The sequence below is a fragment of the Kogia breviceps genome, chromosome 1 (assembly GCF_026419965.1).
Source record: "Kogia breviceps isolate mKogBre1 chromosome 1, mKogBre1 haplotype 1, whole genome shotgun sequence".
Taxonomy (NCBI): domain Eukaryota; kingdom Metazoa; phylum Chordata; class Mammalia; order Artiodactyla; family Physeteridae; genus Kogia; species Kogia breviceps.
This window is the reverse complement of record NC_081310.1, coordinates 181,569,018-181,581,071: the sequence shown is the minus strand read 5'-3', so window position 1 is coordinate 181,581,071 and position 12,054 is coordinate 181,569,018. Positions and strand designations below refer to the sequence as shown.

General features: G+C 47.1%; 1 protein-coding gene across 9 annotated transcripts; it reads left to right on the top strand.

The window, feature by feature from the left end:
* Positions 1–11,843, top strand: PIGV (phosphatidylinositol glycan anchor biosynthesis class V). Of its 9 annotated transcripts, XM_067014167.1 has the most exons (6): positions 33–76; positions 702–800; positions 1,088–1,176; positions 3,273–3,407; positions 5,221–6,342; positions 7,835–11,813. In XM_067014167.1, exons 4-6 carry the CDS (start codon positions 3,330–3,332, stop codon positions 8,114–8,116), a joined length of 1,482 nt encoding a protein of 493 aa, XP_066870268.1. In that variant the 5' UTR covers positions 33–76; positions 702–800; positions 1,088–1,176; positions 3,273–3,329; the 3' UTR covers positions 8,117–11,813. The 9 variants fall into 9 exon arrangements, with proteins under 9 accessions (XP_066870292.1, XP_058926441.1, XP_066870295.1 ...); XM_067014191.1 differs by lacking the exon at positions 702–800 and having other exon boundaries at positions 1–76; positions 1,083–1,176; positions 7,887–11,813; XM_059070458.2 differs by lacking the exon at positions 702–800 and having other exon boundaries at positions 1–76; positions 1,083–1,176.
* The last annotated feature ends 211 nt before the right edge of the window (positions 11,844–12,054 follow it).

The following is a 12,054-nucleotide window of genomic DNA, read 5'->3' as shown; positions in this document are numbered from 1 at the left end:
TCAGCGGAGCCAGTACGCAGGCGCGGCCGCTCGGGGTCCCGGATGGAGGAACTATGGTTCGGGCCCCGCCTGGGAGGTAGAGACCGGCGGGCGCTGGGGATCCGGCGCCAGTTTGGGAGCCTAGGAGTTCTGGGGGGAGGGAAGTTGTCAAACGGAGGCCGAGGGAAATGAGGCGGAGGCCGCCGAGAAGCGAGGAGCCCCGCCCCTCCGCCATAGCGGCCTCCCAGTGCCGCCTCTTCCGTTACAGCCTCCCGCCCTACCCTGCCTTCCGGCCCTAGGCCAGGCCGGGCCGGGCCTCGCCGGCCCCCTCGGGAGTATCCTCTGAGCCGTGGCCCCTTTGGGGAGAGGAGATGCCCAATCCCCGCTTGGGACTGTGTCCGAAAAGAAAGGGCTAGAACGGGCTTCGGACCCGGCTAGGCTGGCAGAAGGCGGCCCCTGCCTCGCGGCGGCCAGCAAAGCCTCTGGTCCTGAGGACCCTGGGTCCGAACACCACCACCCACCCCCCGCCCGCCCCCGAGGATGTTAGTCTTACCCAGAGTCCTGGGCTCCGATTCAACAGGTTTTCCTATCTGCTCAGATAGGGCCCTCCCTGCCCTAAGCATAGCCAGCAAGAGCATGCGCTGTCACTGGACAAGTCCTGGGCTGGGAGTTGGGAGACCCTGGTTGTAATTCTGGCTCTGAAAGCGCATCCCCTTTGGCAGGAGTGACGGCCGGTGGAAAGATTGATGTTTCAGACAAAAAAAAAAAAAAAAAAAAGACATTCTCCTTAAATGTAGCCTTGGGAGTGCCACTTGACCCCGGTGAGCCTCAGTTTCCACATCCATAAAATGGCGATTGTAATTACACAGGGTCTAATGAGATCTCTGATGTAAAAACTCTGGAGAGTTTTATTACTCACCTCTCTGGGGCATATTTATCTTACGGGAAAATAGAGTAAAACTAGCTGCTCTGTAAGTGTCCTGCCAGTTCAGAGGGTCTGTGATTTCGTAAACGGGTTGTTGGGAAGTGAAGCCCGCAATTAGCTGAGAGGGAGAGCTCACTGGCTTTATTTTTGTTTTCACATGGTTTACCTGTAAACTAAGTGTAGGCTACAAGTAAGTCATCTGTGATCGCTGGGTCTAGAGCTTGACTCTGGAGAAAGGAAAGGAAGAATGGAAGCCTGGTGAAGAGGCAGAGGTGGGTTCCGTGCTTTTTTTTTTCCCCAACTCTTCTGCATGTGGGTGGGAAATGAAGGAAGGGAAAAAGTGAATTCACCCTAGGATGGAGAACCAGCGGCCGTGTAAGGGTGGCTGTCTTGTTTCTACGATTCCTCTCGATTCGGCGAGTCAGATGTTGGCAGCATTGAGGGGATTTCAAAAGCTTGCCTTTGAACTGAATTTTGATGAGCAAACCGGTGTGGCGTTTGTGGCCCCTCCCTTCCTCCAGGCCTCCTGGTGATGGAGTAAGCAACAGGCGCCCCCTTGTGCTGAGAGGAAAGAGAACTGTTGCTTATGGCCAGTTTTCTGGAGAAATTGTATTTTCCTGTGGCTTCTGTGACTTTGTCGTTTTGCTCTTAACATGAGATATGGTGGGAGGAGTACTCGGAGCAGGGATTTTATATCCAGAGCCAATGAACTGGTGAAGCCATATCCAGTGCTTACTACTTCCACTCAATTAGAACACAGGCTTACAATGCCTGTTTGTAGTGCTAGGCCCTGGGGATATAGTTGGGAGCAAGAAAGACAAAGCCCCTGCCCTCATAAACAACCTAAATAAGCAATAGCAATAAAGACGACAAGGAAGAGTGTAATGAGAGCATATCACATAGTCTGGTGAGAGTCAGAGAATTCCAGAAACAAGTGATAACCTAAAGGTTTGATAGATGTTAGCCAGATAAGAGAGGAAAGAAAAGTCTTCCAGGCCTCCCTGTTAATTTCTCAGTTCTAGTATCTTTTCCTTTAGGGTTAGTTCTTCACCCCAAGTTGATGAGCTGCCTCTACTGCACTTGCCCTTCGTTTTGATTTCCGACTGGTTCTATAGGAGCCATTGCTACTTCTTTTAGCACAAGGAATTGTTAAAAAAAAAGCCTTAAAGTGCATTCCTTCCCTCAGAATGGCTTTGCAGTTGTTTATACATTGCTGCCATTCCAACAAAGAGATGGGGAATAACAGTTTTCCCCATCCCTAGTAGTCGACTCTGTCGTCCCCCTAAGTTTGTTTTAGCAATGTGAGCTGGCTGAAGTCCTGCTGAGTGGTGGTTTTCTTTTCCTTCTCCACTTAATTTAACAGACCAGCTGAACACACATCAGAGAGCTTAACTAGAGTGTGTAGTCATTATGGTCTTCCAGTTCAGTTCTATGCCCCACTTTTGGGACTCTGGTTTGGGACCTAGTTTATTATTCTGGGCAACAGAGAAAGGGCACACACTAAATAACAGCAACCACAATATAGATTTGGTAGTACTTCTTCACACTTCAGTCCATTTCACCATCGTGACAATTTCATGAGACAGGCAAAATAGTCTGATCTCATTTTTTAAAAATTAATTAGTTTATTTATTATAAATTTATTTATTAATCTTTGGCTGCATTGGTCTTTGTTGCTGCGCGCGGGCTTTAGTTGCTGTAAGCGGGGGGCTACTCTTCTTTGCGGTGCGCGGGCTTCTCATTGCGGTGGCTTCTCATGTTGCAGAGCACAGGTGTATTGGGCTTCATTAGTTGTGGCACGCAGGCTTCAGTAGTTGTGGCACGCGGGCTCAGTAGCTGTAGCTCACGGGCTCTAGAGTGCAGGCTCAGTAGTTAGGGTACGTGGGCTTAGTTGCTCCACGGCATGTGGGATCTTCCCAGACCAGGGCTCGAACCCGTGTCCTCTGCATTGGCAGGCGGATTCTTAACCACTGTGGCACCAGGAAAGTCCCCCGATCTCATTTTATACACAGAGAACTGAGGCTTAGAAGAACAAAATGAGAACTTATGAATGACAAAGTCAGGACTTGAACCCAGGTCTTTAGTTCCTGGATAGGGGCATTCAACAGGCTTTTAAAGGTTTTCTGTGAGCTTAGCTTTCCAGCTTCATGCCTACCTGTGTGGAACTTCTCCTACAAGAAGACAGTGCTTCAGAGTGACACCAAGAGGTTCCATCTGCCTTTAAGATGCTTTTCCCTCATCTGGAAAGTAAGGTGGTTAAGTTTGCCATAGCAGTCCTGAAGCAGGGGTGATGTTTTCATGAAGAATGCTTTCAGTAATTTACTTTCTGCCCATGTGTGACATTTCCTCCTTGGGTTTTGGAGTTTAGAAGCCTGAGGGAGTTCAGCCCTGGCAGCAGTCCCCCTGAATTCCTGGTGGTGAGAGGATGTGGCCCCTGGACACATCCCGGAAAGAGGTCCTGGGGTTTGCAGTCAGCTGCCGTGTCCTGACTCTGGTGCTGCAGGTCAGTCTCTGATCTTTTGTCCTGAACATGCCATTGCCACATGACTGGGCTAGACATTAAGAATAGGCCTCATCTTCTTTCCCTTTCCCAGATGCGCCACCCCCCTCCGACCATGTGGTTAGAACTATAGAGACCTAGACCACATAACTGAAAAGTGGGCAGGACTCTTAGATATGACCTATTAATCTCTTATTTTATATTTATTTATTTATTTATTTTGATCTATTAATCTCTTATTTTACACATGAAGTAGCTGAGGCCCTCAGGACTTATCCACTGACTCTACCACGGTTTCACTGTCCCTCACCTACCTCATGGCTTCAGCTCCACTTCTTACCCAGCTTAGATTCCATGGTCCACCATGCATACACGTACAACTCACTCACTCCCTTCTCCCTATGTCTTAATCACAAGACAAAAGCCCATCCTTGGTTAAATTCAATTCTGTGTCTACTCCACGCATGCATATGCCCAGAGAAAAGCACACAACTGTGTTAACTAGTCTCTTTGTATTCAATATCATTAACCCAAGTGAGTCCTTAGTGCTGCCTGGCAATCTTAGTGTATTTCCCTGGTCCAGTCGCTCACCCATTTTCTCAAATTTTTCTGCACATCAGAATCAGCTGGGAGAGCTATAAATGCCCAGGCTGTGCCCCATATTGGTTAAGTCATCATTGTTGTGGCAGGAGGGAAACCCAGGCATCAGTATTTTTGAAACTCCTTGGGCGATTCCAGTGCACAGCCTATTTTGAGAACTAGGGTCATAGATGACTTATTTTATACATTTTCCTCTTTTCTCAAGTCTCTAGCACCTTTTCCCCAGCTTGTTTTCCTGAGTGAAAATTCAGAAAAGTAGAAGCAATAAAAAGTAACCTTCTGAATACTTCCACCACAGCCATCAGCATACCTACATCTGCACCTCTGTGCCTTCACTACTGAAGGGTGGATGAACTGTCTGTCTGCTCTCTAAGGCCAGTTCCACCTCCATAGCAGATTCCATCCCCTTTTGCCTGCTCCAGCAATTCTTCCCTTTCTCGCCTGCATACTCAGTGGTTTCCTTTCCACTGGATATTCCCATTGGCAAACATACTTACCTCCCACCTTTGGAAAGAAAACAACAAGATTTCTCTTGACCCCACAGTGTCATTCACCTACTACCCCATTTCTCTGCTTCCCTTTACAGGAAAACTCCTCCAAACAGTTGTCTGTATCTACTGCCTCACTTCTCCCCTTCTCTGCTGAACCCAGTCCAGGCAGTCTTCTCTCTCCTCCACTCCACTGAAGTAGCTCTTGTCAAAGTCACCAATGACATTCCCATTGCTAAAGCCAGTGGTCAGTTCTCAGTCTCCATCTTACTTGATCTATCAGCAACATTTAAGAGCCGATCACTCCTTTGCTTTACTTGGTTCTGTGACACCGTGCTTTCCTGGTTTCCTCCCTACCTCACTGACCTTCCTTCTTCATTGCTAGATCCTCTCTCTCTTTCGAGCCTCTAAATATTGACATGTCTGAGGCCCAGTCCTCAGATCTCTTCTTTTCTCTATCTGCACTTCTTCCCTGGGTGATCTCATTCAGTCTCACACCTTTCAAAATCATCCATACACTTATGACTCCCAAATTTATATCTCTAGCCCTGATTGCTCTCCTGACCCTCAGACTCATATTTCTTACTGTCTCGTTGACCTCTGCACTGGAATGTCCATGTCAAACTTAACTTGTGATTCTTGCCCAACATGTCTGTTCCTCCTCATTTTATTAAATGGTAATTCTTCCACTGGCTCAACCAAAATCCTAGTTCTCCTTCATCCCACAGGCTCTCTTCAATGCCATCATCCCAGACCATCATGCAGAAGCCTTCTCTCCTCCTCGCCTCGCCCCCTCCGGCTCTGTGGACCAACTAGTGGAAAGTCTCCTGGGCGGCCTATCTCGCTGGGATGCTGAACACTTCCTGTTCATTGCTGAGCATGGCTACCTGTATGAGCACAACTTTGCCTTCTTCCCTGGTTTCCCCCTGGTCCTGTTGGTGGGGACTGAATTGCTGAGACCCCTGTGGGGGTTACTGAGCCTACGGAGTTGCCTGCTAATTTCAGTAGCATCGCTCAATTCCTTGTTCTCCGTGCTGGCTGCACTTGCGCTTCATGACCTGGGCTGTCTGGTTTTGCGCTGTCCCCGCCAGGCTTTTTATGGAGCGCTGCTCTTCTGCCTCAGCCCTGCCAATGTCTTCCTGGCGGCTGGCTATTCAGAAGCTTTGTTTGCCCTCCTGACATTCAGTGCCCTGGGGCAGCTGGAAAGGGGCCGAAGCTGGACTAGTGGACTCCTCTTTGCCCTCGCCACTGGTGTGCGCTCCAACGGGCTGGTCAGCGTTGGCTTCCTCGTGCATTCTCAGTGCCGAGGCTTTTTCTCTTCTCTCATGGTGCGGAATCCTCTGAGACAGCTCTTGAAGCTGATGGGCTTTGTGTTCCTGTCAGTGCTCACACTTAGCCTTCCCTTTGCCCTCTTTCAATATTATGCCTATACCCAGTTCTGTCTGCCAGGCTCAGCCTACCCCATTCCTAAGCCCTTGCTGCAGTTAGCTGTGGACAAGGGCTACCGAATCATAGGGGGAAATGAGCCGCCTTGGTGCTCCTGGGAACTTCCCCTAATATACAGCTACATCCAGGATATCTATTGGAATGTTGGCTTTTTGAGATACTATGAACTCAAGCAGGTGCCCAATTTTCTACTGGCTGCACCAGTGGCTGTACTGGTTGCCTGGGCAACTTGGACATATGTGACCACCCATCCTTGGCTCTGCCTTACACTTGGGATGCAAAGGGGCAAGAACAAAGAGACCCCAGAGAAGCCTGATCCTGGATTCCTCAGTCCTCGGGTGTTTGTGTACCTAGTCCACGCTGCGGTGCTGCTGCTGTTCGGCAGTCTGTGCATGCATGTTCAGGTGAGGTGGACCCCTGGCTGGGAAAAGGTGGGAACACAGGCCAAACCCCTTAGTCAGGGACAGGGAAGACATTTAACTTCTCCCATTTGAGTGACCTGTACCTAGTTTATTCATTCAACAACTATCTGGGGGTGTTTTTAGTGTGAGTCCCTGGGTCAGATCACTGAGGGTAGAACATAAATAAGTTAAGATTGCTGCCCTAGTAGGTCTTGTGGTCAAAATGGAGAGACAGACATTTAACAGCTTAAATTATAGTATAGTGGGATGGAATTGGAGATATTTTTGAGGTAAAGTATTGTGGAAGCAGAGAGGAAAAAGTAGCTAACTGGCTGAAGGAGGTGAGAAGGGCATCATATTTAGGCTGGGTCCTGAAGAGTAAGAAGGAATTCCATTTAAGAAGCAGAGGAAGAACATTCTGGGCAAATGGAAGGGCATGTGCGAAGACAACGAGAGTTGTGAAAGGACCTGATCTGACTGAGTTATAGGAATAGCACAGAGGGTATCTCTGGGACCTTCCCCTAAAATACAACTATACCCAGAATGTCTGCTTCAATGTCAACTTTCTGAGGTACTCTGAGCTCTGGCAGGTGCTTCATTTTCAGAGGAGCTATCTTGTGTAATGTTCGGCTGGTGGGGAGGATAGAGAGGGATGGGAAGGATTTGATCATACATTCGATTTTTTTTGGTTCCTGGTTGTGGCCCCAGGTCCACCATAAACCCTGAGGAAGTCTTTTTGTCTCCATGCTGGCCACTCAGCAGTTTCTGCCTCTTGGAGGCACACATTGGCTGTTTGTAAAGTTCTCTGAGCTATGTGACTAAGAGGCACAGGGAAATAGAAAGGAGCACTCTGTGTTTGGAGCTGGATGAGCTACTAGAGTGAATGCCAGCGAAGCTTAGAGTTTCAAGGATAGATGAGGGAGGCCATTTGGAGACCTGGCTCTGAACTTCCCTAGAGGGACAGTGTTGAACCACAGGATCCCCTGCCCCCTTTCTCTCTGCTTTGCCATCCCCGTGGGATGAGGGAACCGTTTCAGTGGGCAGGGGATCAGAGTCCTGGCCCTGGGCTAAAAGTGGACCCCACAGACTTTTTTTTTTTTTGGCCATGCCGCGTGGCACGTGGGATATTAGTTCCCCAACCAGGGATCGAATCCACGCCCCCTGTGTTGGAAGCGTAGAATCTTAACCACTGGACTGACAGGGAAGTCCCCTGACCCGCCCCCCCCCATAGAATCTTTAGTATCAGTTGGCCCATTATTGTGGTAATTAGTGTGTAGCCATGTTTATTTGTAACATTGCAGTCACCTGGCTGGTGTCATGCACAGCTTTATAAGGCAGATCCTAAGCTCTGCTGAATGAATATCTTTTCCAGTGTAATATATTTCTAGTCTTAGAGGTATAGCTCACCCAGCAGCAGGGAAGTCCCAGGCTCATCCAATTTGAGGCAGTGACATTCCAGTAAATGTGTGGGTTTTCCCTCTCTTATGATTTCCAGGTTCTCACCAGGTTTTTATGCTCCTCCACTCCTATTGTGTACTGGTTTTCAGCTCACTTGCTTCAGGATCAAGAACCGCTGCTGAGATCCCTAGAGACTATGCCTTGGAAGCCTCTTTCAGGGGACTCCCCACCAGGACAAAAGGTCCCCAGAAACTCTATCATGGGACTCTTGTACAACTGGAAAACTTGTTCTCTGGTCACACGATGCATTCTAGGCTACTTCCTGACTTACTGGCTCCTGGGACTACTCCTGCATTGCAACTTCCTACCTTGGACATGACCTGGAGACCTAGGGGACAGGCTTGAAGCAGACTTAACCAGGGTCTGAAAGTACAAATACATGCTGGGGCAGCCTGTGCTGCCCTGGAACCCTGACTCTGCCCATTAGATCCTCTCTCTCCTTGAAGGTTGGTTAGGAATGGGAGCAGTGTGAGCCTCTAGAGAGCACCTTCTGGTCCTGGCTATGGCAGATTTTAGGGTAGTAACTATTTTCTCTGTAAATGAAGAAGTCTTATTCCAGATCTAAAGCATACCTGGATCTGTCTTGTCCATCAACCATAGCAGAGATAGTCTTAAACTTACCACCTACCCACATGTAAATTTAAATTATTTAAATGTGAATTTCATCAAAGGCTCTAGCTGACAAGCTGGTCATAGTCCACACAGTGATGGTGGAGGCCTGGACAGTGTAGCCTAAGTAAAATGGGACCATCTTTTCTAAATGGGACATTGTTTCTGATGATTTTTTTCATGATTTGTTCACTTATTTATATGAAAAACCTTACAAAGATACACAAATTAAACAACTTTTGATTATATCTGCAATTAATTACCTTTTTATTTTTATTTTTAAAATTATTTTATTTTATTGGCTGCACGGCTTACGGGAGCTTAGTTCCCTGACCAGGGATTAAACCCAGTCCACAGCAGTGAAAGCACCGAGCTGGACCACCAGTGAATTCCCATAAGTTACCTTTTAAAAAAAGTAATACAAATTAAGGGCTGAGACCCTGCCACATACTCTGCATCCACACTTCATTTGGATATTAAAGGTCAATTGATGCAAAAAAAATTAATACAAGTTACTTGGGGGAAAAAAAGTCATGGTAAGAAGAACATTGCCTGAGGAGGCAGGAGGCCTGGATTCTGGTCCTCTCACCAGCTTTGTGACCTTGGGAGAGTTTTCAGAGCCTTAGTTACCTCTAATGAAACTAGGGGAAAATTACATTATCCTACTGGAAAAAAATATCCAGTTCTTCTCTTTTCAGCACTCTGAGGAGTAATTTCAGTGATGTTTCCTTTGAATGAGAGAGCAGTGACACTTAGCAAATAAGGCTCCCTTGTCCTGTGTAAGTAAGCCTGCCCAGGGGCAACTGAATGTTCACTGTGTGAGCAGTGACTGGTTTTCCTGTCCTGCCCGTGCACCTGTGCTTTCTTGATTGGTAGGTAAGGGTCAGATGAGCCAACACAGCAGCAGGAATTGATAAATTGTAGGTAAGTCCAGGGTTGAATGAAAAGGTATCTTCCTGGCCCCCATTTGGTAATGGGCTTGACTCTGTAGGTGTAAAATCTTGACCCCTGCTGAGCTATTTTTTCTCATTCTTTGAGCCAGGTAAGAGGCTCTGCACCATCACCACTCTTTCCCCGTTTGAGCCAAAAATTCCAACAAGCAGAATCTTCGAAATGGATGGCATGACACGCTCCCTCTGACCATGACTGAAAGCTAAACTTGCCAGCTGAAGGGAAGCTCCTGGCTGAGCCCCAGCACCTTCTATTGGAGCTCTCGGTCAGCCTGGCCAATAAGCATTTCCCATCCATCACCCCAGCTTTAGCACAGCTGAGAGAATTTGGTCCAGAGTCAAATGCTTCTGAAAATGTACACACAGATCGGGACAGCCCTCTGCCTTCTGCCAAGACACCCGAGTGTCCTTCTTGGCAAAAGATGATCACCCCTGCCCTAGTGTCCCTCCAGTTGGCAGAAACTGTACCCTCTCTCCTCACCCACAGCTGCAAATCTGGGGACTTCCACCCTGTGTGCAGGAAGAGCTGAGGGCCTGATTCAGCTCTTTATTGCAGAGGTAGGAGTACTAGATTGTTTGCTCTCATGGATTGACCTCTTTGCCTCTTTTGGGGGGATAATCAGGACTGATTGTTTCCCTACTGGAAGAGGTGACTCAAACTCCGCAGGGTAGGGGGTGATTTCACTGCTTTGGCAGTCTCAGCTTAACGTTCACACTAGACCTCATCACCCCCAGAAACAAGTGATTTCAAGGACCGGAAACCCTATAAATGCGAACCTCTCATTTCTCAACTAATACCAAGGAACTAAATCACTTTGGTATTTTGCAAAGACCATTCTGGTCACAGCTGATCATAGAGGAGTTAAGTGAGGACCCCAGCTAGGTGGACGTACCTGGTGTGACCTGGAGATGGACAGTTTTCTCTCTGACCTTGGAGGGATCTAGTTGTCTAAGGATCTAAGGAATGGGCTGATTTTATGGCCAGCAGCTGTCCTTTTACTGTCCTATTAACAGCCTTTAATAGCCTGTGAGAGGGATATGAAGGGCCCAAGGCAGGAAGCTTCCTGTTTACCCTGAGGTCTAACAATGCTGCAGCTGGGTTGGGCGTCTACAATTTCAGAGAAAAGTCATTTCCTTCTGAGACCCAGCTAAAACAGAAACCAGACGCTTTATGTACCTAGAAGTAGATGCTTTTCTGTTCTTTAATGAAGGTGGGAGGAGAGGGAGCGTTTGACATGGCTTTAGCAGTCTCCCTGAAAAAAAAAATCACTTTTCTTGAACAGACCCTCTCCTCTTACCCTCATCCAAAAAATGTAGTGTGTGCAGGCTCATGGGATTTGCAACTGATTTCAGCAATTGTTTAGTATTGCCTGTTTTAGGGGACTAAAGAATACTCGCCCTGCCTCCTGTCCTCAAATAGCTACCTGATAGAGTTTCTTGCAGAAACACAGGAACGTTAATCAAGGAAAAAACTAATAAATTCTGGGGAATGAAGAGATACTTAAACTTCTTGCTCAATATTCTCTACTTGAACTTTTTATGGTGAGGATGAATTAAAATTTTACTTGTATGCTTGGTAGAAGGTAAGTGTGGTACAGAGTAAGTTCTCTGTAAATTCACACAAGATGGAGATCCCTCCCAGCTTGGAATACTTGAAAAGACTTTGTAGGGAATGGCCTTTGAGTTGCACTTTGAAGAACAGTAGGATTTGAAGTTAAGGGCAGAGAATGAATATAGGAAGCAGGAAACAAAACAGGACAGGGAGAGCTCAGTTTGAGTGGAACTGAGGTATTGTCATTATTGTGGTCTAAGCATTGAAATCAGCCCCAAGCCCAGCTCCACTGTGTACTAGCTGTGTAAAGGTGAGCCAGATATTGAATCTCTAGGCCTCTGTTTACTCATCTGTAAAACATGGATAACACCATCTACCTCATAGATACGAATAATATTATCTATCTCAGAGTTATGTGAGTTAAATAAAAAATGTTTAGAACAGTACTAACAAAAGAATAGCTGCATTTTGGACATGTTGAGTTTACAATACCATCAGCACATTCATATGCCAGGAAATGTGGACCAGGAGACAAGGAGAGGGGTCAGGGAGCCATCCACACAGACATGATAATTATAGCGGCCATGATATTGGATGAGATTGTCAAAAAGAAAAAATGTAGAGAGAGAAGGAGGGCCTGTAAAACCTTAGGCAAGTGACTCAACTTCTCTAAACCTGTTTTCTCATCTCTAAAATGGGGGTGACGTCACTTACCACACAGAGTAGTTGTGAAGATTAAATGAGATAAAGCACTAGATAAAGCACTAGCATAGCACATAGCACATAGTAAGAACTTAATGAATGGTAGCTATTTTTTATCATCATCGTCATCATTGTTATCGTTGTTGTCATTAAAAAACCAGAAACAAATATTATCTGCTGTACACAACATTGTAAATCAACTATACTTCAATAAAAAAATTTTTTTAATTGCCTTTCTTTTTCTTTTTTTTTTTTCCTGTGGTACGCGGGCGTCTCACTGTTGTGGCCTCTCTCTCGTCGCAGAGCACAGGCTCTGGACGCGCAGGCTCAGCGGCCATGGCTCACGGGCCCAGCCGCTCTGCGGCATGTGGGATCTTCCCGGACTGGGGCACGAACTCGTGTCCCCTGCATCGGCAGGCGGACTCTCAACCACTGCACCACCAG